The 24,568-nt window shown below is 38.7% G+C and overlaps 1 protein-coding gene across 1 annotated transcript in view; it reads right to left on the minus strand.

Moving 5' to 3' along the window:
• The window catches only part of HSD17B2 (hydroxysteroid 17-beta dehydrogenase 2), an 11,348-nt gene extending 4,394 nt beyond the window's left edge, over positions 1–6,954 (minus strand). The window contains exons 1-3 of the mRNA XM_085306470.1: positions 6,714–6,954; positions 2,024–2,236; positions 1,498–1,683 (exon numbers count right to left, since the gene is read on the minus strand). Coding sequence (XP_085162596.1) covers positions 1,498–1,683; positions 2,024–2,236; positions 6,714–6,954 — 640 coding nt within the window. The remainder of the gene's footprint in view (positions 1–1,497; positions 1,684–2,023; positions 2,237–6,713) is intronic.
• Between the last annotated feature and the right edge of the window lie 17,614 nt (positions 6,955–24,568).

The following is a 24,568-nucleotide window of genomic DNA, read 5'->3' on the forward strand; positions in this document are numbered from 1 at the left end:
TTTTTTTTTTTAAAAAAAAAATGATTTTATTCAGGAAAAAACTTACCACTTTCCTAGTAAGTTAGAATAAAGTATTTTTCTAAGATAATGACAAAAATATTTCAAAAGAAATATAAATAAATACACACATTCTTCTCTTCCCGGATTATTAACAGACCAGGCTCTTGGACAGGACAGGCACATTATGCTTCTTGGCTATAAAAATACAAACAGCTTTATCTGTTGCTCAGTATACTGGACTGAGAATAAATGTAGGCTCCTTTTTACTCAATCAAGATCCTTTTTATTTTTTAATTTAAAATTTTTGACTCTTATTAATTTTTTTAATTTAATTTCATCTGTGAAGCCCTCATTTATAGAAACCTGCCTTCTTTAGAAGAAACCCAGACCTGTGAGTTCAGGGACTAGCATGCAAAAAGATCTCCAGCTACACAGAAAACTTGTCTTTAAGAACTTTGTTTCCTCTCATTTGCTAACTTTCCTTTTTTCATATATTTCATTAACATATCTTGTTTAAAAAAAGAAAGAAAGAAAGAAAGAAAGGGAAAAAAATGTAAAATGCAACATCACTACCTACATAAGATCCTTCTCCTTTTAAGCCTGGGGGACAAAGAATGATTTTATAAAGTTTTGCTATCCTGTCATCCAAGCAACTGAAGTTACACAGATGGCTGATATTTCAATTTTCCCCTGCCATACTCAGCAACTGATTTAGAGCAGCAGCCTGAAAGAAAGCACATGACGCTATCCCTTCCTTTGGAAGCAGGAGATGGCTGTAGCAGACCTAAGCAGAAGGATAGAGTGAAAAATAAAGCTGGTTTTTGTTCTCCAAGAATTAGGTTTTTCTCTTCAGCTGTTTTATCGTTGCACTTTACCACTCTAACTACAGTTTTTGAGCCCTATAAGAAYAGCAAAGTGGAGCTGCCCAGCTGAAATATCTACCTAACATTTGTTATAGACAGTTATAAATGGCCTCTGGTTTACAAGTTGCAAAAGTCTCGAAATTGCATGAAAGATATTTATATTCCAATCTGAACCCAAATTATTAAAAAAAAAAAGTGTTGAGCTGAGCCCTCCGCTGTAACCATCCCAATGGAATACCTGTTTCTGCACAAGACAAACCTCGGACATCTCCACAGTGGACAGGATGTTTCAATAACTCTCAAAGTGAGGCAGCTGCAGTCTTCTGCTAGAACATGTTCTAAAACACCTGTGTTTTAGCTCCAGTCTTTACGGAGCATAAGGCTACCCCTCACAGCATCTATAACACAAGATCTGAATTTTATAATCCTTTCTATTTAAAAATAGATTAATCTCCTGTTCTTTAAGGACTGGTTACTGAAAACAGTGTCTCATATAAAAGAAAAAAAAAATGTACTTACTATCTAGATATAAATTTTGTAGGCATATTGACAGGTAAGACCGACCAACACCTTCATCCACATCTATGCCACAGAAGTTAGTCCTTATTGCACCTGGGGCTTTGTCTCAGCTTACCTGCCATACTTGATATGTTAACAAGCCTTCCCTGGGATCTCCGAAGTAACGGTAAGAAGGTTTTGGACACCTCCACGGCCCCAAAGAAATTCACATCCATGCACTGCCTGTACGTGCTCATGGGGAGCAGCTCACCATCTGCGGGAAAGCCCAGGATGCCAGCGTTGTTCACAACTCCCCAGAGCCCTGAGAGGAAGAGAAAACACAGRGTTGCTATAAGGCAGGAAACTGGCTCCACAAAGATTAAACTGCTGAGCCTGGTGGTCCCTGCAGATCAAAGCTGAGATGCTGTGTAGCTACACACATACAACATGCCCTCTCTGGGATGCCATCACTATTTTCTGTATCCCAGCAAGCAGGAGTCATCAATATAAATACCTCGACTGCCTACAGACAGGAGGTGGGGAAGMCCTACACACCTAAGCCATGACACAACTAACAGCTAAGAGATGCACCTAGCATCTCTAGGTACACTAATATCCCAAGGTACACTAGTATACCCATTTTAATGGGGTAAAAGCTATACCTGTATCTTGCACTCTCTCTGAAACATTGAGATAGGCTTCCTTGACTTGGGTAGGATTGGTTATATCCAGCTGCAGGAGGGAAAGTCTCTCAGAACAGGTCCTTCTCAGTTCTTCAGCTCCAGGTCCATCYTTATTCAGAACCCCAGCAAATACAATGAAACCTAAGTTATCCAAGTATTTAGCCAGGGCATGTCCAATCCCAGTGTCACTTCCTGAAAGTATCAACAAAAAAAAATTTTTTTTTGAGTTAGAAAGTGAGTCTGTCCTGAACGACTACCTTCTGAAAAGTGAGAGGCGCTTAATGGAAACACTTGCAGAGGATGAAATGAAGTCACTCAAATACAGCTACAATAGTAGAAGACAGGTACAGATTTAAGAGGAACTGGACCTTTGCATAGTCAGCAAAGCACTGCTGATAGATTATTTCCTCTTTGCTTTACAAAGGGAATTGAGGACATCTGTCCATGCTCTCCCACTGAGGTATTCCRAGATTTACTTCATACATACAAAGGGAATAAAACCCTGGAATGATTTCATGCAAATATTCAGACTGAAACCTGGTAACAAAATTTTTTAGGAAAGACAAGAGAAAAAAAAAGTATTTTAATTTGAAACATCAGGTGAACAAAGCAGTTATAGGGCACTGGAATTWAAAAAAAAATCACCAGGTAGTATTTCCTAATCCAAGGAGGCATTATTTTATTCATATCTCTACCATCAGGATCATTCTGTTGTACACTTCTTTGGCCACAGGCTCCTATGAAGCCAAAGCTAAGTAGCATTTCTTTAACTGTAAAGGAGCTCATTGCTTTCAAGCCCTAAGAATGCTTCAGAAGGGCGTTTTTAGACTAAGACAAACAACAGCAGCTACTTAATTTATGCAGACTTGCATCAGAATTTCTCTTATCTTCTCCAGCATCAGACTTATTCCCAAACTTTGTACATACAATGTAATGAACTACCAAACACAGCAAACACCATTAAAGCGGCGCACTTACAACAATCTTCATGGTTATGATTGTGCAATTTCCCCCACCAGTTAAGAACTATGYGTACTTAACAAATCAACTGATTTGCAAGTCTCTGTTCAACACCATATTTTGCTGTCACTATCTTAAGATACTTTTAAGTGTTCTCTCTTCTGAATTCCTCCATCTGTCCATCTACAAAGAAACTTCTTAGCAAAGGAGGAAACATCTCACTTATCTGCAAAGAAATGACACAAGACTCTACCAGAGAGAGAAAAAGGGGTTACAGAGAGTGCTGCAGGAGTTGTGTCAAGTAAGCACCAATGACAACACCAGGAGGAAAACAAGGAATTTAAGAAATGAGTGCTGCTCTTTTGCATCATTAAACAGATGCATAAGCACGCTGCACAAYATTGCACTGTAGCCTCTATTTTAACTGCTGCAAAAAAAGCTCTTGTATGCTGATGTGCACAGAAATCTGTGAAGCTATCCCAGATTTGGCTTCCTCTTGTAATACCAATTTGTTCTGTAAATGCTCAGCTTCCAAACCATTCTGCAGCATGGCTGGAAACCCAAATGCGGRACAAAGGGCTGGGACTCCTGCGAGCTTTTCACCATTTCCTCGTTTGTGAAAGGCTGCAATACTCCTCACTTACCCTTACTAGAAATCTTCAAGGGTTAATCTGTGATTTCAGCACACAGARGATATTACAATTGTTATTAATGGGCCTGTTCCTGCACCCTAAATCCTTAGTCAACAGAATTTGATTACCACATGGGTTCATCTTAGTTAATGCTAGGTTTCCAATTCTGGGCGTTGTCTTCTAACTGGAGTTTTAYTCCTGAAAGATGGAAAAAAACAATTTCCAGGTGATTTGAAAAAAATGTGTACTAAATGCCTATATCAGTCTGTCCAAGATATTGGGAAAAAAATGATTCATGATGTACTTTAAAAAATCACTTTTTGGCAATTCTGAAATCTGCAGTTTGTTGAAAGTGCAGACCACCATATATCATACCTAACTTCTTCCCTCCCCTCTGACCTGAAAGAGAAGGGAAGAGAAAAACATACATTCTTAGGATTCCCTGGAGAAAAATGAAAAGGCCTCCAAGTATTCTGAAGACATAACAGATTTGTAGATTTAGGGTGGGGTTTCTTTTCTTCTTTATTTCTTTTTTCATGAAAATCTTATTTCTGGGTCAAATCCTTTCCAGCAAGTACATACATGTGGAGCTACACATCACTTAACTGAAAGTTTTACAGTACAGCTTTAACTTTGGAAGTTGAAAAGTGCATAAGAACTAGGGAAAGCTGTAGCAATTCTGAAAAGGAAATACAGTGTTCATGAGTGCCTACTGCTGGGCTTATCCAAAATTTTAAACACACACAATCTGAGTTTTTCCACTGAAGCCCARAGAAACCTCTCAACACAACATTTAAATAGTACAAGTTTCCTTCAGCCTTAGTTTGGTCTTCTGTATAGAACAGCTAGAGCATTTCCCTCCCTTACTCCCATATCAAAAATATACGAACAGTTAAGAGATTTCTTTTAAGAAAGGCAGTCAGTATGACTGTAGCTGAATCATTACACAGAACTCATTATTATTATGAACTCATTTGGGGCATCAGAAACACCAAGTCAAACACTAAGACTGAAAAGATGAAATTGCCTGAAAAAAAATTCATCTCACTGAACATGAAGTAATTGAAGCAAGAGTTTTACAACTCCTTGTACTTTGGATATTCACAACAATTTAATTCCTGGAGATGCTGGATATTGAGTCTATCAGACTACAGAAAAGATTTCCTATAACATTGTCAATGTGTTCATACACCCTGGAGTTGCTATTTAAATACACCTGAAGCACTCACGCACAGAGGATCAGTAGAAATGGGTTATCCACSACTTCAAGACTGCTCGCATGCCTGCAGTTATTCACGTGAAAAAGCTTCTGAAAGCGGGCAGTTTTCCCTTATTGTGGTGCTGTAGTGTATTGTTGGCTTAAATTAGTAACACACACTACAGCACCATGCRACGGCCAGCCAAAGAGGACCAGAGCAGCACCCGACAAAACCCAGATCAAAAACCAGACAAAACTCCATCCTCTGTTAAAATGCAGCTATCTCCAGAGAGATATTTGGCAGCTCTTGAGAGGAGCGCAGCAGTACTCCTCACCATTTCCCATGAAATACCTGCCTCAGGTCTTGTCTAAATTGGAGAGAGTGACACCAAAATTGATTGAAAGGCACCTTGCTATTCTGTACATGCTCACAGGCAAATCCTACAGTTAGTAAGGGAAAAGAGTACTGCAGTCAGAGCAGTTTAACCCAGAAAAGCCTTGAGTAAAACTGTTGTTTCAGTTGATTGAGGTTTGATTGATTGCATACCAGTTTGGATTCAAATAAACAACTGAGAAGAGCCTCCTCAGCAGCGTCAGCTGTGAGAGATGTCCAAACTTGCATTTCTTCAGGACAGTTCCACTACAGTTACAAAGAAAACATGCTCAATTGCTGGAATACAATCAAACATTCTTCACTCATCTATACTGTTCTACCTCAATTTCTCTAGAGCAGATAAGTTCCGAAAGAGCATTTTTTTGCTGAAGAAACACTACACTGCATTCTTACAAAAAGCAGCTCAGTCCCCTGCTTCTGCAGGGGAGGGGTGGAGGAATGCTCTCTTTTCCCTGCTCCTGATACCCATCTGCATTCAATACACCTGCACAAATAAAGCTAGCCAGTACACAGCTGCTAAACTGAGAGGTGAGAACTTACTGCTCATCTTGTCCTCTCTTTCATCTTTGGTATTTAATCYCTCTGTTAATGCTTGTTAGCAAAAAATAAATTGAATTATTTTATGGAACTCCCTATAGAAGGGAATGAAACTCTGAACTAAATAGTTCTATAATCCAAAGACACTTAATTCAGCTTTCTAGAGACAAAAATAAAAAATAAAACAAAAAAGAAGTTACCAGAAGTTAGCTTAAAAAATAGGTAGTACTCCGATCTAAATATATGGTTAACACAGACAAACAGCTGTATTCACAGTATTTAGAATAAGCAGAAGAAAAAAAATAAAAAAGAAAAACCTAGAACTACAGAAATGACATCCCTGCAAACCAAAAGTGGGTTTTAAATAGAGCAGAGCGTTAATACGGGGATTGGGCTTACTGTTTATGAACTTTCACTGCTGGTGAAGAAAACTACTCACTCCTGAACGACTTCATACAGTGTTTCAAAGAACAGGCACCAAACCAGCATCTTGAAATATATACAGATATTCAGAGTAYGTACTACACAAACATGCATATCAAAAGATAACTGTACATCAGTAYCMGTTTAATAAATTGTGATAAACAAGAGTAACAGTAGTATTCTGAAGGCCTCCAAAAATTAAAGTTTGTCCTAAAAGATCAGACCATCRTAAGTATTCTCATGCTTTTTTCACCAGTTAACTTCACAAGTATGTCTAAAAAGCTACTCATGAAAATTAAATGAGGCCCTAAAAATAGCATCTATTAAATCCTTTTCCACTTAATTTCAGAACATTTATCTACCTAAGGGGAAAAAAAAAGCTCTGGAAAAGCAGATGAGCAAGAATAGAAGAGAAACCAGCAAGCAGCGCCTTTCCTAGATGCTTAACCGGACCACCCAAAGTTTTACAGCACACCTGAGAGAGAAGGCAGCCCTTACTTCCCAAAGCCTGGAGCGGTGCCTTACCTGTGATGAGCACAGCCCTGTCGCCCACGGGCAGCAGYGCCCCGGCACCCCGGCGCGCGGAGGAGACGAGACACGCTGCCAAAAACACAAGCAGCCCCCCGCAAGCGCCCAGCGCGGCGGAGCACAGCAGCCCCAGCGAGGCCGGCAGCAGAGCCCGCGCGAGCACGGTCCCCGCGGCCGCCTGGCCCCTCTTGGCCGCGTAGAGCCACCCAAGGGAGCCGCCGGCGCCGAGGGCATCCATCCGCAGGGGCGAAGCAAGCAGGCGCGCGCGAACCCCGCGGCCGGCAGCGCAAACGCAGGTGTTGCTGAACGCAGCATGAGTTATATAGGGGCAGGGTGAGGGGGTGGGGCAGAGGAAGGGGACTCCGCTCAGAGGGTTGACACAAGTTGCAAAGCCAACAGCCACAAAGCACGATCCCACTCGCCGTTGACACCAGCAATAAACAGGAGAAGCCTTTCTCTTCTTACCTTTTATTTCTTCTGCCTGACAGCTCCACCTCCTGAACAGTATGCTGGCTGGATAATGATTGACAGCAGTGGGAATGGATATGATGTAGCAAGCTCTGGCTCCAGGGCAAATTTAATTGCTATATGTTTTATGTTTATAGTACATTTCCCTGGATAATAATAAAAAAYGTAGTATTTCCTTTATGGAAAGTATTTGGAATTTCCTGCCTAAAAAGTGCATCTAGTTTCAGTGGCCTTAATTTTGATRGGCAGTGACAAAAATGAGTCACTGTATTTATTCTCAATAGTACAAGCTCCGTGGCGAGCTTTGTATCTTATCGCGTGCGCCACTCCTGGTCCACCCTTCTGCTTCKTCAAAAGGCCAAGAGATACCTTCCCTGCTTTAGCACATACCTTGGGGTAGTTACCTATTCCACACTCCGGGCAATGCTACACTAACCCAAACACGAAGGGGCTGGTACGATCGGGAGAGGCTGGGCTGAGGATGAGAACGGACTTTTGGCAGGAGGCAGTTTGTTTCCACGGGCGTTTTGTAAAGAGAACAACACCTGAGATCGAATCTTCAATTGATCTCCAGTGATGACATTAACCTTAGCTTTGACAGGAATCATTGGTTCAAAACCCAGAGCAAGTTGAAAAAAAAAATATATTCAATCAATTAACGGTGTTCTCTGAAAGTTATTTTAGCAATAAGAAAATAATGCTTTAAAATCAATCTAGACAGCTTAGACACATTTAACTCTTGTTTAAAAATCCCTGCTAATCAGTTTGAGGTGAACCTAAGTTATCACATAACCAGCTAACATGATTCAGCTATTTTTTAGAAAGAAAATGTACTGTTGACCTATTTGATCTTTAGATAGACATTGAAGGATTAAACTGCAGGGCGTAAACTTAACATGAGATACAAGTACATTTCCATTCCATTATTCCTTTGGGGTTTTATGGGATGGTAAATCTGTTGACTATAAATTTTTATAGCCAGTAAAAATGTTTACCTACCTCTGTATGTAGTTTACATTAGAGATGAGGTCACTTTTTTAAAGAAACATTTTCCTAAAGGTCTGTTTTCCGTTCATTATTACWGCGAACAACTCTCATTCATTCATCCTTGCATGGCAATACTAATGCATAGAGTGTGATTAATTATTTTCATTTCTCTTTGTTATTTGCTGCTTCTGCTTTTATTAAGATTATAAGGAGCAATTATACTTGAGGTCAATTATGCGTTGTCCTTGATTAAAGCTTCTTCTTAAAGATTTCTCTTGGAGACCTTTGTTTTTCCTGGCTGATTGGTCATTACCACATGCTTTCAGCGATCACTGATGTGTTGGCATTTAAAGGGTCACTTCTCACACCGGAGGATACTGCGCGCTGGAGTTTTTGCACAGTGGGAAAAGGAGCGGACTGAACCACCTCCACCCCGACACCCACCCTGGCCTGCCCTCTGCACACGGGGAGGGCGAGGAGGCGGGTGAGGRCCAAGCGGCGTGGCCGGTGTGCCAGGTCTCCATGCAGCCGTCCCCACGGGAGCGTCTGCCTGCTCCCCGCACAGCCCCACCACGTGCCCTGCCTCCCACCCACCTGCACACGTGCGTGCTCACCCTCCGGCACGCACAAGCCCTCCACACCCCATAGCCACTGCCCCTTCAGCCCRTATTTGCATCATCATCTTCTAGCAACGCTACTGCCCAATCTCCATTTCGCAGAAATACGTTTGAAGCGCACGTACGCACACCTCTCTCCCACACGCAGAGCCGGAGGGTCGGGCGGACGTCCCGCTGGGGATGCTACGTGCACACGCTGCACATGCGCCTGCTGCTGCGCGCTCCCACAACACGTGTYGGCACCCACGCAAGCGCAGAACAACTGAGGAAAGCCTGGTGGAGGCTGATCTGCATCTGAATTCCTACCAAACTCATATTTTGAAAATGAAATGTAAGCACTGAAGGCATGGGGGGGTGCCGGTAAGTAGCGGACCATGTGTGCACCCTGCAGTGTGTGAATAAAATTACATATAAATCCATATATGGTACACACCAGGAGAGAGGTTACTATAGAAAAGGAGAGTATGACCTAAAAACTGTTGAGACGCATTAATTTGGAGTACCCACCTCCTGTACCCTCAGCCCAGCCATTACTCTCAGACTCCAACACAGACTGGTTGCTAGTTGAGGATTTTTCAGTACAATTTTGCAGTGAGACAAGTTTTAATCATTTCATTTCTACTGTCCATCTTTTAAAAAGCATATACTTTTTATGTCTACCATTTTGGTATATCCCCAGTTCTCACTGCTGTACATTAACACAAGATTGCAATTGAGTTTGCATTATTTCCTGTTTCTTTATAACATGCCTGTTCATGTTATGAATATACATCCTGCTCTCTCTTCCATCTTGATAGCTAGGCTGGCAAAGAGGGGGATCCTCCAAATTATCATCCTTTCCAGATGTTTTTTGCTTTGTAATAGGATATTGCTTCAACATGACATCTGAGTTTCAAGGAGGATTGATTTGGGCTAATTGATTTTGAGCTAAGCTTGACCTTCCATTTGTGCTAGGATATTTGTCTTTCTAGCTAGCTTTTCAGAGACATCACACAGTAACTCAGTGCCCTGTCCTTTTACACCCTAGTCACCTACATACTCTACACAAGAGGCTGAACACTGCTTACACAGTCAGGCTATGACAATGCCAAACAGCAGGAGAGAAATGACTCAGACCAACCTCCTGGCTAAGCTGCTCTGTTGTCTGATTACTTACCCTCGGAAAGCACTTTGATCTCTGTGCACTGTTTCGATAGCGTTAAGGGCTTTGACTGGGATTCTGCAGAACTCAGGTATGCTTCACAGTCTAAGTCTCTTCACACTAAAAGATATCTTTTGAAAATCAATTAAAGCAATGATGAAAGAACGTGCCTTTCCTGAAGAGCAAGCTTTTCATGGTACTCTGCAGCATGAATATCTAGTCTCTACATGATCTCTTGAGTCTGAATCACAACTTCTTGAAATGCACAGCCAACCTCTTTTTCCTAGCAAGGAGCATTCTTCTGTCTTTGCTTTTCACACCTCCAGTTTGAGTTCCAATCCTTTCCTGCTGGGGTTTATTCATTTAGTGCATGCTTCCGTGGCTTTCTAGAATAGGAGCAGCATCCAGCTCTGCGACTAGGTTGTCAACATGTCTATTATCTTTCCTTGTATCACTTTTCACTTCTTTGGCCAAGCTTCTCTTTTCTTTTTCCAGTAACTTATCAGTCCATATTTTTCCTTTCAGTATCTTCCCTTCATCCAAAGGTACCATGTGTAACATCCAATACCTATCCAATATGCTTTATGTTGATATTCTTCTGTCCYTGCTGCAACATGAATCACATTATCTGCAAGCACTAAGCATTTTTCTTCATGTCCAATATCTATCTCAGCTTCCTCTTGACATCACAGATTTGTTTTTCAGTTTAAGCTGGAATTTCTCACAGAACTCTTAGTTTTCGATTTTGCTCTATTTTGTTTGCTGATTCAGTCTTCTTCTGTTTCAGTTGTGCAATGCAATGACTGTCACTCCTGACAACCTCTGCTTCGTGTGTGTTTGCAGCTTGAGTAGGGGATCTGCATTTCAGGCTCTGTGGGGAGGTTCTTGGCTTTGAGACTTTTCTTGSAAAATAAAAACAGTAGAAAATAGGTCAGAATTTATTTCAGCAAATAGATCATTAACCAAGTTAGGAAARTGATTCTTAGGAAAAAATATATGTATAAGCAGAAAAAACATATGAAACAATTTACTTGGATTGACTACAGCTTCTGAGAGTGCATGCACAACCTCACACATTTGGATTTTGGCAGGCTTGAGGGCTACACAAACAGTTTTCAGGATATAAGTCCTAGATGCAGAAGTTACTGAACTTGCATACACAAAACTCATTTAGTCAAATAGACTTTGCACTTACAAATAATACTGAACTTTCATACAAGAGTTGAGATAATCCTCTGCCTTCAGACTTATCTATTCATGTACTTAACCTGAAGCACATGAATTGTCCCAGTAAAGGCAATAAAACTATTTATCTGCCTAAAGTTAGGAATGTAGCCAACTACCTTTGTGAATTAAGTTCTCTGAGCACACAGACCTGTACYGAATAAAGGCAAAAAAAAAGAGATTATGTGCAACTGAAAATAAAGCTGTGTAACCTCTCCTTTTCTTCAGAGTATACACTTAGGGAAAATAATTCCTGTAGAATCAAGAACATCTCCATTAAGAAAAAGTAAGAAAATWTATTTTACCTCTCAGTTATTGGGGATTTTGCCTTTAGAAATATAGTAACAGATGGTAAATTCAGTGATGGGCAATAAATTGTGAAGACCACTTGGCACTGAAGAAATACCTATTGCTCACCTTTTGTCAGTATTCAATTCTGTTAAAATAATAATAGCAATAATAATAATAACAGCAACTACTACTACTACTTCCTCGGCTAAAAMTCCTGTCACATTTTCAAGTGTTACAACCTCAGAACGGAGAACATCAGTACTGATGGTCAAACTGGACATATAAATCTTTTGGCAGCTATCCTATACAATAAACATATTAGYATTATACAACCTTCAAAAAAATTTTTTGCAACTTCCATTTCCCACCTGAATGCAATGCCTGCAGTAGCTGTATTTGTGAAGCAGTAGGCCTCATGTTTACATGCCGTACGAAATAAAGCCATGAGCCATAAGTTATGCGTTGCTATTCACACGAACTCTAATCAYCCTTTGTAAATTTTCTGCAATAGACAAAACATCTTAAATCAGAAAAATCATTAAGATTATGAGCACGCCTATCTGCAAGAGATGTTTTCTTCTGTAACTCCACAGATGTCTATGCTTCCCTGAGCTTTCAAGAACAGTTAAAAGTGGACTGCWCTCTTTCCAAAATAAGTCATTTTTTATCAACCCAATTGTCACCATCCTCCAAGAAGAGGATAAAATCAAAAAAACTAAAGGTAATTAGTTACTCYTTAGAAAGTTGACCAGGAATCATCTGTAGGTTATTCTCATGAGAAGTGACACTTGCTTGCCTTTCTTGTGTAATTTGRTAACATGAAACAGCTTTCACAGAACCATCAGTGCTAGAAGAAAAGGCATCAGTTTATATTAGCCCACTTCTAATAGCAATAAACTCTTCCCTGAAGTTTTCTTTGGTACTTTCAACCCTCGTAAAATTCCAGCCCTGCCTGAAACTAGGTCGTAGTGTAGCGGTACCCTAATATAAGAGAAATAAAGATGTAACTATACATTGGCTGGAATGTTAGTTTGTTTTTCCAACTAGATTTTTATTAGATGAACTCTCATTTCCTTTCCTTTCCCTCTCCTGCAAATTTAACTCTCTGAAGTTGATGGTGGCATCTAAGTGCCCAGAAAACAAATGATTTCCACACTTCCTAGCCCCYAGTCTACATGTTTCTTTGCAGGTGCTTCCTGAAATGCAACAGTGATTTTCCTTGCTTTACTTTTAGATGGCTTCTCCTAACCATATCTTGTACAGACTGTATCTACATCAGTAAAAAACACTCTTCTGCATCTTATTTCTGTTACTTTTCCTTTAAACAATGGCAGACCTTTGCAAGTAAGCTAGACATGGACCCATATTGTTCAAAGCAAGATTTTGACAAAAAAAAWCCTCAGCTCCCAGTCTCTCTGCATTTTGCTCTGTTCCTTGCCAAAAATAATCCCCTTCAAAGGGGGGGGAGGGGATAGACTACATCACCAACATTCATCATTCATTGTGGGTAGTGACAACAATAAAATCAAATCATACACAACTTCGAGCCCCACAGCACTGAGCATGGAGCTCTGCAATGGGGATGAAAGAAAATTAATGGTAGCATCTCCCTATCATCACCTGAGTTATTAAATATGCATGTCTGTGACATGCCTTCCCTTCCATCTGCAAATTCATATAAATGTTTCTGCATCTCATAAACAAAATTCACTTATTTTTAGATTTTCCTCACAGTTATACCAGCCAGAACCTTTGATATGAAAGCTGAAATGAAATGAGATGAAAAATGAAAGATGATTCAAAAAGAATTATCAACCGTGACAAAGTGCCACCTGCCCTAAACACATTCTGTTTTCCATGACTCGAAGGACAAGTCACTCGCTTCTGAAATGTGAGGTCATGTACTCTTCTTGTTGAAGAAGCATGGCTATCCACACACCTAAAGCTAGACAGACGATTTAACACCCTGATGAATGAGGGCTCAGAYACCCAATAGGTCAATTCCACAGACACTTATATACACTCTTATAAATAAGCATAGGTATTCACACACAAGYAAACAACAAAAATGTTCATATACATGTTTTTAAACATGTGCATACCTGCAGAATTAGACCCTATCTCAAAGACCCCCCCCATACCTGTGTTTGAGACTTCTATATGTTAATAGAGTCATCCAAATGACTCCATATCACAAAACTATTTACCTAGCTGCCTAGGACACAATTTTTAAGTGCAATTTTTATGAAATTCTCCAGGTTTTACCATCASTATTAAAATGTTACTAAACACCGGGGGGGGAGGGGGGTCATATACAGATAGGCAAAGTTTCTATGGATATATGTATGCACATGCCCTTCAAASAAACGACCCTTGAAGGGGATTCTTTCCCGAACTGTGCATAGCTTATAATTTCTTTTACTAATGCTAAACTATCACTTTCAATTTTCATTTCACAACTGCTTTCTAACAACATATACAACAGCCCAAGGCAAGCTTCTGTCTTGGATGTTCATGTGCAAACTTCACTGGAATCGCTGAGGGCTACGCACGTGTAGCTTCAAAGGCAGATTGGGACCTATAACTTTAATTCGCCCACCAAATGGAGCTCCAGAATCCATTAAGGAAAAATAACTAGTAACCGTCTGTCTTTATTCATCATGCCGAGAGCAGTTAATCAAACCTAGTGGACATTTTTACTTTCTTCTTTCTCTTTCAACAGCTTTGAACACAGATGCAGCCTTTCCATAATTAAACTGAGCATAGTAGCTCCTAGACAGATTAATTCTGGAGAGCTTGTCAAAAATGTCAGATGGCATACAGGTTCTGTGTCTTGTCCCTGGGATTTATATGTGTGTATATATATATATATATATATATATATGTATATATATATATGTAAAAATTAAATTCAGTGGCTGAATTAACTCATGAAAAGCATTGTCAGAGTACAGCTACGGCCTACAGCCTCTCGTTTTAGGGACTCTCCAGTCATTGTAAACTGGTTCACATTTCCAAAATAAGTGAAGCTTCACACTTTTCACTTTATTTCTGAGGGGCAAGAGTTTACTTAACATCACTACCTAAATTTTCTGCAGAACAAAGGGCAGATTCTGGATTCAAATAGTAAAATTAAGAGCTAGGGATAGCCCATACTCTCTACCCTATCGCAATGACAGCAGTGTTAGATAATCCATTCTCTGTAATAAGGTTTCTGCTAAGGTCGCAACTCAGGATATCACTTCTACAGTGAAAAAGTATCTCTAGCAACTGAACTGAAATACAGAATGCAAATGGCCAACAGAAGGCAGCTACTTTTACTGATTGCTGAACGACATTTTTGCTAGTGACTGGAGGGTAAAAAGATCCATAAACTCATTGACAGACTTTAGAATCACCCTGAAGGTGCTCCAAGTACAGAAGTTACATTATAAGAAGCTGGAATAAAATTAAGTACTTTATGCATAACAATTATTCCAGATCCATGTTTCTCTTAGATATATGAATATTTATTCTATTAATTTTAAGAGGATAAGCATGACTATCCAAGGCTGGTTTTAGAGCTTAATTACTATTAATAATGAGCTCATATGTGTTTTCCATTTCCCCTTTTCTAAATTATAACATTTTAAAGTAGAGAGTATCTGCAATTCTTACGGTTTTTATGTTGCTTGTTAAATATTCTGGTTTTTCAATTTAACTTTACAGTCAAATTTATGGTCTGAAACTAGAATTTAAAAGTGCCAGCCTAGGAGCAATTTTAGCTTCCCTTAAACTAGGTTTTTATTTTATTTTTAAATAAAGGAAAAGCTCAGGTCAAATATATCCTTGTGCCATTAAATTAGAGTTTCAATGCTACATAAAAGTTTAAGTTCTTATCTTTATATCTGGTTACAAAGAAGAGTTGATTAGTATTACATTTGATTAAACAATGAAAATCTGAARAGAACTCAGGCAAAATAAGAAGAGAATGTCCCAGAGAATGTCATTCARTGACTCTATAAAAGAGAATGGCAGTGTGCTTTCAAATCAGTCACGGAAACTGGACCACATTAAGTATTGATAGAGATTAGCAGATACTGGCAAAACACTATGAGCCAAGTTCTGCCCACGGAATCCGTTTGTGCACTTGAGGGTATAATTTTGCCTCCACATGTTTAATTGCTAATAACCRGCTCATCTCTCAGTCTTCTATCCCCAGAGATAATTTCAAAATTACAAACRGAAATCAGATATCCAACTATACTTGGAGAAGTAGGTAAGTATTGAGTATCTGTAGTACCCCTAGAAATCAGAACAGCAGAAAACAGATATGAAAGAGTTATGGTGAAGAGAAACTATACTGGCATAATCTCTCTTTAAACGGTATCTTTCCCTCAGGAACGTTTAAGCACTTAGCTATCATAAATACTCCAAGAGGCAAGACAGAATTCCTCCTCCCTCAGTAGAGACGAATGAACTGAGGCAAAGAGAGGTCATCTTCTAATTACTCAGAAAATCATAGATGAAAACTCCAGAGTCATGGCACTCAGTCCCGGACCCCACTGCCTGAATATGCTGCCTTCCCTTTTAATGGCTTTTTTTACACTTCCCGGAATGCCAGTTGTTAATTGCTCTACAGGACCTAGATATCCTACCCACAGAACAAGTCCCGCTGTACTAAAGCCATTCAAGTAAGGAACAAAAAAGACAGTTTCTTCCCCAAAAAACATTACCAGTTAATTTAAAGCAAAGTACAACTGTCAAAGGTACAGAAGTATACACTGAGAAAACGGTGATCAATCTGATCGGAAGTACTCGTTGAGTACGAGTAACCTAAGGACAATCATATTATGTTTTACAGACAGCATAACAGAGGTTTAAGRTCAGCAGTGAATCACACGGTAGATGCTTACAAACCATTCTTCCAAAAAACAAAGGGAACATGAGAAAAAATAGGAGGATGCCTAGCTGAAATGCAAAAGGTGGGTGCTGGAGACTAGAACTGCAGGCTCATCAGAAGAGGGAATTACCATCTCTATGCTGAATCAGAGATGAGTGTAGGAGATGAAGACATACAGACACAAGTGAAGAAAAATTGCTTTCGTGAAGATGGCCAAGAAAAAAACGTGTTACTACTCCAAGGGCATTATGCCAAAGGCCTGAATAAAAAATGTTATTGTATAAAGATATTGCCCATGGGCAACTGCTGATTATGACACACCTGTGTCATTATGGCACACTAGTGTGCTTCACAGACATGTTTTCTGCAGCTACAGACTTCATTCCACAAYGAAATACAAGCAATATACTCCTCCTATTTAGTTTTTCTGACATTATCATTCCCACTCACTCACATGTGCTACTTCTACTTTATCACAAACTAAGTTTCAGTTTTGCTGAACCCAAGCGTAATTAATCAAAATAAAAAAAGAGATAAAAAATTACGGGAGTCTAAAAATTGTAAATGTGAGGATCTTACTATTTACTCCTCTGTTTCTGAAAGCATAGGATATTGAGATGTGCTCCAATTTATCAGCAGAACAAGTCTCAAATCCTAGAGCTTCACTCGGGAAACGTTACCAACATTCCAGCAGAGCCAGGTACACCTAGAATTTGTGGAAGAAGTACCAGTGAGAYGCTAAGCCACTTTAATTTTTTACAAGCTGCCACTTTGCAGAACTGCTACAGGTTCAAACACCATCTTTTAAAACTGATCCTGAGCACTGCTGCACTGTTCGGTACTCTGGTAGGAATAGTTTATGCCCCCCTCTCATCTTTTTTATTTACCTTCCATATGTCTCCCTTGAAGAATCCACTGCTTCTCTAAAGCACCTTACACGTGAACATTCAGTTCTTTGCTTATAAGGCTATAAGCAAAGACAGATTGTAACTCAACTTCCCTTGGCCCTCTCTGCTGTCTATCTGCTGGGCCATGCCAAACAACAGTTCATCTTTTCAAATTTTTCTCCTCAACCAGGAGAGCTAAAAACTGGAAAGTATTAATCAACCATAGGAAGAGCTAGCCTCAGTACTGGGTGTCAGGCATGGAAGACTTYCAAAGTAGAAGAGCATGTTTCAGTGCAGGATGAGAAGGAGCACAGAACTGGCTTCATTTGAGGACAAAAGTCCAGTTAGAAGAAGCTGAGGGGGACTCCTGCCACTCACAGTGTCCTTCACGGAAAAGGACGCCTCATGCAAAATTCTTTGGTTTTACCCAATACAGGTCAGAGAGCAGGTACTCTCTAGAAGGGGAAAGTACAGTCAGACCCAAGTCCCAGCTCAGGCAGGTGAGTATCTTTAAGTGCTGAGGACTAAGCAAAGATTACATGAAACATATGAGACATATGGGAAACTTTAAATCTGGAACTTTAAACTCTGCCAAACCTTGGCAGCATGTTAAATAGCTACTGCAACCTGATGAAAAGGCTAAACCACAGCCAAGGGGGTATATCAGTATATACCAGGGCTAAAATTTACAACTTGTCCTTTAAAATGAAAGTTCAAGCTCACAGTAATGCAAGCCAGAATGTTAAGAGAAAATACCAAGATTTGTAATCAAATTGTGACAATTGGCAACAATCACTTTCATCCATCCTTTTGAATGCTATTGTATCCTTTTACATTGTGTTGTTATAAAGAAGTCTCTTTGCACAAATAAAGTTCTATTTTAGTAAAACATCAGAGAACATGTAAAGCTTTTATAAAAATCAGTACTTACAGTAAAAGAACATGAAGACTGATCTGAACAATATCTAATGTTTATACTTGGTACTTTGCCTACAGGCCTACAGCTCAACTACTAATAGATTCAAAATTGGACAGCTCCATCACCCAACAGCTTACAAGGGAGTGTAACTTGTTATCATGACCGTCACAACTCGAAGGCTACAAACGCAGCCACAGGATACAAGGAATGGAATTAAAAATAGCACTGTCAGCCTTCCTTGTGCAGACCTCTGGCATGACGCAGAAACAGACTACAGCCCACTATACAAGAAGAATATTCTGTAGTGTTTATCTGTATTACCCTGAACTTTTGTATTAAATATTCCCCTTTTTATTCCATAAAAGGAGAAAGTAAATTACAAGGTCATACTCATTAGCATCTTCATCCCAGGGTATCTGATTGTGATACCAACTTCAGCTATTACAGCCAGAAGCATCCAGGGGTCAACTTTTTAAAGGAATTTAATAATTCTAATAATCTAATAATCCTAATTTTAAGAAGTCTAAATTATGGAACACAATAATGAGTGCTATTACACCAAAATTAACCAYAAAAGCTCAAAACACCAGGGAGATGTTCATTAGGACCCCTTCTTAAAGCTACAGGAATAGGCGGCCTGCTTCTGTATTCAGTCCTGGTTGCATTGCCTTATTTCTTGTTTGATCTTACCAGAGCTACTATGGGGAACAGGTTTGCTTTCTAAACGGGAGGAGCGCTTGTAGCATACTCCCACAAGGGCCATGCCAACTTTGAAATTCTTTCCCAAATTAACGATCTTCAAGACATTATGAGAAGTCTATCACTGACAAAAAGCTTACTGAAAWGGCATAAACAGTATGATTCTTTCACAGACAGGACACACAGAGAGTTTGGCTGCCTAATATATCTCATTAACAGTTACAAATTATGAGTCAGTGTGGTTTTTTTAATTATAATTATGAAAGGCATTTTTTCATAATCGGATAAAACATCACAGAACGGGGAATGATTATGTCTGGTGAATTCATAACGTGCATGCTTCGTTAAGTGTGGTTAACTGCCTGCTTCAGTTGATGCCTGTTCCTAGGACAGATTAGCTTTTTTTGGGGGGTAAGGAAACRAACAGGGATCAAAACCATAGAGGAAGTGCAGAAAGCGAGGTCTGTTTGGCTTTTCTGTTATTAATTTGTCACTCAAGGAATTCTTACYGACCATTCAAACTGCTTCCCTATACAATGGAACTAGAGCAGTGTCAGTGACAGACCTGCACAAAGTATTATACTAGATTGAGCCTTTTCTTGGAAAAGGCTTCAAWGACAACTGCTAAAACAGACATTCTTATGACAATAATGATTGTGAGTTGTTAAAGCTGAATACGTAAATTGATTAAGCAAGTAATTTTCCTTTATATCACTTTAGTCAGCTAAATTATAAAGAACTCCTTAAGTATACAATTATTCTTTTTATAACTTGGAAGATTACGTGTAAGAATTGAGACACTTTCATTATACAAGAAACCCAGTTACTAGAACATGCCGTTCTTCTAAATCATTTAGAAAACATTTCACTTTATATACCTTGTCCTTAATGCGTTTGATGTTCAATTTTTCCACATTCCTAGGATGATGGAAGAATTAAGCTGATGTATGTCCTGGAATTAATCCAGCATTTTTAACTAGAACAAATCCTGTTATGATGGGCTGGATAGTCTCAAAAAGATAAAGAAGTACTTAAATGCAAACTCAGTCACAATTCTTTTACTCCAAGAATCAAACAAAAGAGTCATATATTTAACTCCCAGTTATTCAGATCTTGCTTCTCCCTCAAAAGTAGCAAAAACACAGAATTAGTTATAACCAGATGCTGCACCACAACTTCTGCTGAGCTGAATGAAAATTAAGAGCAAGAATAATTTGCAGTAAATTAAGTTACAGCACTTGCAYGCTCTCAGTTGAATAGTTCCTACTTTGAACATGTCCTTCATATTACTGTTCCAGGACAAAACACGTCCAAGTAAGATTTTTGAACAGAAGATAAATGTCTGTTTATAATCATCCCTTCTTTRTAACTTCAGTAACTTTGACACCTTGTAGTGTTAACAGATTTATTTTGTTTTGATAAATACCTTTCACCTTCAAAATTTTTGGTCCTGAGCAAATCCATTTCGAAAGAAAACTCAGTTTTGTGCCAGAACCACTTGAGTTGAAATGGCTCAGAATTAAGACATACATTAGGCCATAAAATATTTATGAATTCTGAATTCTACAGTCAAACATTAATTTCCTGGAGTACATAAGCCGTATCACAGATACATAAGAAAATACCAAGATGTCATTAAGTATGTCTTCAGGGTCATTTATTTTAAACACGTACGAAGCAAGAAAGAGCTTGTATCCTTTTCTTGAAGTTGTTTTCTTCTACTTGTATGTTCTATTTCTCAGCTACTCCTTCCTCTGCAAAACTAAGTAATTTTTGCTATGTTTTCAAGGTAACAATAGAACTAAAATGCGCAGTACCATTTTTCAGACAGTGTGTGTTCTCCTTTCTTGCTGTTATAAGCACCTGAAAATGGAAGACCACTGCCTAGACCGTGAACACACTGGATCATGAATATGAAAATAGCAGAAGTAAGTCTGAAGATGGAAAAAGTTTGTATGTTTCTTTTCTACCTCAGCAAATACAGCTTTCACTTTGAATCCCATAGAAATCCTACAAGAAATTCAGGCTTCAGTGTTCTTGCTGACACATCTCTTCTCATCCTCAGCACCAGTAGCTGCCGATTGCTTATTCACAGACCGAATATTAACACAGTACAAAATACAGATTAAAGAAAAATTTTTGCCTCAAGTTTTTTCAACAAATGGTATAGCATCTGCTGCTTGTGAAGCCAAAAGGTCCTTTAGATCTTTCCAGATGATCAAAGTAGTACATCTCCAACCATCAGTTAGACAATCAATTATTAGAGTCAGCAATTCATAGTAGACTGATCTCATCTTGTTTTCACTAGCTAAGAGCAGAAGATCTCCAGAAAACTAGGGATAGCTGAATTCATTTATCAATAACTATGAGAAGCCATTCCTCATTATCAGTTTGGTAAATCAGAACAGTTAGATGCACATCAATCACACTTGAAATCCAACTAGATAATAACTGAAATGTAAGTATGTATAATTCYGTTCCAAAATAGTTGTCTACTTAACTAATGAGAAGACTAGCTCTAAGTGACTCAAACAAAGACATTCAGAATTGCATTACAAAAAGAATTCTCCTTCACTTTAAGAAAAACATCTATGAAAGGCTTTTCAAGAATATTTTGCTAGTCTTTCTTAGGATAGCTGAACATACTGACTTTTAAGGCATATAATCCTTTCAGGCACAAAGGGCTCAACAGCTTAGCCCCTGTAGTCTTGTGTAGCTGCTCTGCATTATTGGAATTATTCATGAAATAAAGCAACAGGATTGGATAAAATTTGGCTTTTTAACTATAAAGCACCACAACAGCATTGGATAACATGCACTTTTATACTGTAAGTACTAATATTTGCAACATATTTTACAAACAGATACTAGCAACTGACATCAGGTAGCATATCAGGTCAAATGACAACTTAAAAAAAAATCTAGGCTTAAGGGAGCTTAAAGTCAATATTTTTAAAGTAACCACTTACTTCAGATGCCTAGACTGAAAGGCTTATAAGTAGCTGTTAAGAAGACTTCTTTTGTCTCGATGGAGGTTATGAACGTTAACATCTGCTCGTTCTGAAAACTCGGTTATCTATGTATTCTGTAGGGTACCCAAAGAGATGCAGAGTATGAAKAATTATTTTGTTATCAAAATAAAAAGACATAACACAGGTTATTCTCTATCCAGTCTTCCAACAACTAACTTGCCCTAAAATATGTAAACTTTCTTTCTTTTCTTCCTTCTAGGGTAAATAAGTAAATGTCACTTCTCTAAGTATGATAATCTGTATTTCTGAGGCACTGCAGAAGGGAAAAGAAGTTAATTTCTGATGACTTCACAGAATGTATGTATCACTTCCCATTTCTGAATRGAACTCAGAATCAAGTTTGGGATTTAAGAATCACAAAGCCATTTCAGAGCCTTTTATAACAATGATTTTTCAGAAATAAAGCACTAAAGATAACCATAGCAAAACCATACCATAAAATTGAAGATAGTCAGGGGAAGCTACCTAGCTTAAGTTGTTCCATCCTGCRAAGAACCACCTGGAAGGAAAGCTGACTTCTGTCATTCCACTTTTTTCCATGTTTACTGATAAAGTACGCATATGCTGCATGAAATGGCTGGTAACCAAGCTGCAAGAACTGACACCATGATACTATGACATATTAACGGYGCTACGTGAGACAGCTGTGTTGCATCAACTCTATGATACAATAGCACCCTTGCTCAGGTCATGATAAAAAATACATAACTGCAAAAAGAATCATACAGACATTTTAAGCAACTGGTTGAGCTGGCAACTGCTAGATATCTCCATCCTACCTGATCTTTCTTCATAAGAGGGACAAAAACCTTTGGGGATTTTGTACCTTCTGAATAGCCAACTTCATCCTTCTGTGCCCAACCACATCACAGGCCAGAGCTGCTGCAGCCAAGTGAGAGGAGGCTACGAAAGGCTCCTGACTGTGCAGAACTTCGAGMCAGATTGCCTCATCCAAACCAGGGGAGAGAGAAACGGATCAGCAAGGCCCTGCACTGCTGCTGCCAACATCACATCTGAGTGACTACACAGGTACTTTGCTGGACCTTTCTGCTGGTCACATATGAAAAGGAACTTGGTAACTACAGGTGAACAGCTATCCCAAAATYTGTCTCCACATCCAAAAGGATGCTAGAACTAAAATGACACTGGTACTTATTTGTTGTTTAATACGTATATGAAGAATTATATAAAGAAGCCAACATATCTTCAGTGCAACATATACCTAACCTCTTCCTTCACAAAAGGATCTCAAAACACTCTGCAAATAGCTTGAGGCGTTGCAAGAATTGTGTTGATTTTACTTTCTATTTTGTGAATTCATTTTTGATAGGGAATCTAATTCTCTAGCCTCCTACCTGCATCTCTTTTTAGTCAGTACCAGAAATATAAACTCTTATCTCCTAAAATGAGAGAACACAGAACAGTTAGATACGGAAAAAGGCATAAGGCAAATGTTTGGCTGAACAAATATCAAGATATTTTAATTATTCCTGACAAACAGTGAATAATATTAATATCAAAATTGTTTTCCTTTCTCAACACGGAAGAGAGAGCATAAGTTTTTCTATTATTGGAACTAACATGAAAAAAACTGTTAAGTATTATGGCTTGTAACTTTTATATCACCAAATGATAACACTTTCAATAAGCAATATTCTACAGTGAATAGGTATCCTAAGAAGTCAACGCTAACATTTTCAGACAGTGCAATATGCATATTTGCCAAAAATCTGTAAGTCCCCTATATCCGACTTGCTGCTCCATTAATATTTGTATAGCACCTCCAATCTGAGCTTCCAAAATATAAATGAAACAAGCACCACAATAGCCTCATGCAGTGAAGAAGTGTAATGTCACCTGTGTTAGGGAACAGAAATTGATTTGCTCAAGGTCACTCAGGAAGCTTCTGTCAGAGCCAAGAATAAAACTCAAACTAGCATTTTTATTCATAACCTTGTTCTTCTCCTTTAAAAATATTTCATTTTAAAAAGATTAAATGCTTGATTCTGATTTCAGACATTACAGTTCTCTCTACTTCTCACACCATAGCTGCCATTTTCACTTCTTTAGTACTATTCTAACCAATTGCCTTTATGTTTTTGTAAGTCCACTGGGYGGTTGGTTCTGACCTAGTTTTTAGCCTTGTTCTCTTCTCCCATCCCATTTGTTCAATGAAAAAAAGAAAAGCACAATTAAATAATACCAAAAAGAAATCAATCAATCAACACAAAAGCATTAGAGTAAGRTTTATTTCCTTAGCTGAAACATTGCCTTGCTTCCTGAGACAATACTGTTGGTACACTTTCTATTTGCTAGATCACAGAAGCACATTTGAGACAAAAATGATTTTACTAGTTAAGTATTTTAAATCGCAAAGGGAACCAGACGAAGTAACATACTATGAAAGGAGAACTAATGATTTTATTGTTCATTCTTTCTAACTTGTATTGCTTGCTACAACTGCTTATTTAGCTCCATTTATTTGCTAATTTAAGGATTACTTTGCAGACAATTTCAGGTTCATTTCAACTCAGGCGGTGACAGATAACATACCATTTATACTGCAAATATTTCTATCTTGGCACTTTTTGCCCTAGCCTGCAATTCCAGGTTTCAATTCAATTACTTTAAGTGACTATAACAGTTTGATTCTCTGCATGTTGGGATATATGCAAAGCATGCCACAGTATGGCAGAGGTACTGAA

The sequence above is a fragment of the Rhea americana genome, unplaced genomic scaffold (genome assembly GCF_003343005.1).
Source record: "Rhea americana isolate MKP2758 unplaced genomic scaffold, rheAme1 scaffold_24, whole genome shotgun sequence".
Taxonomy (NCBI): domain Eukaryota; kingdom Metazoa; phylum Chordata; class Aves; order Rheiformes; family Rheidae; genus Rhea; species Rhea americana.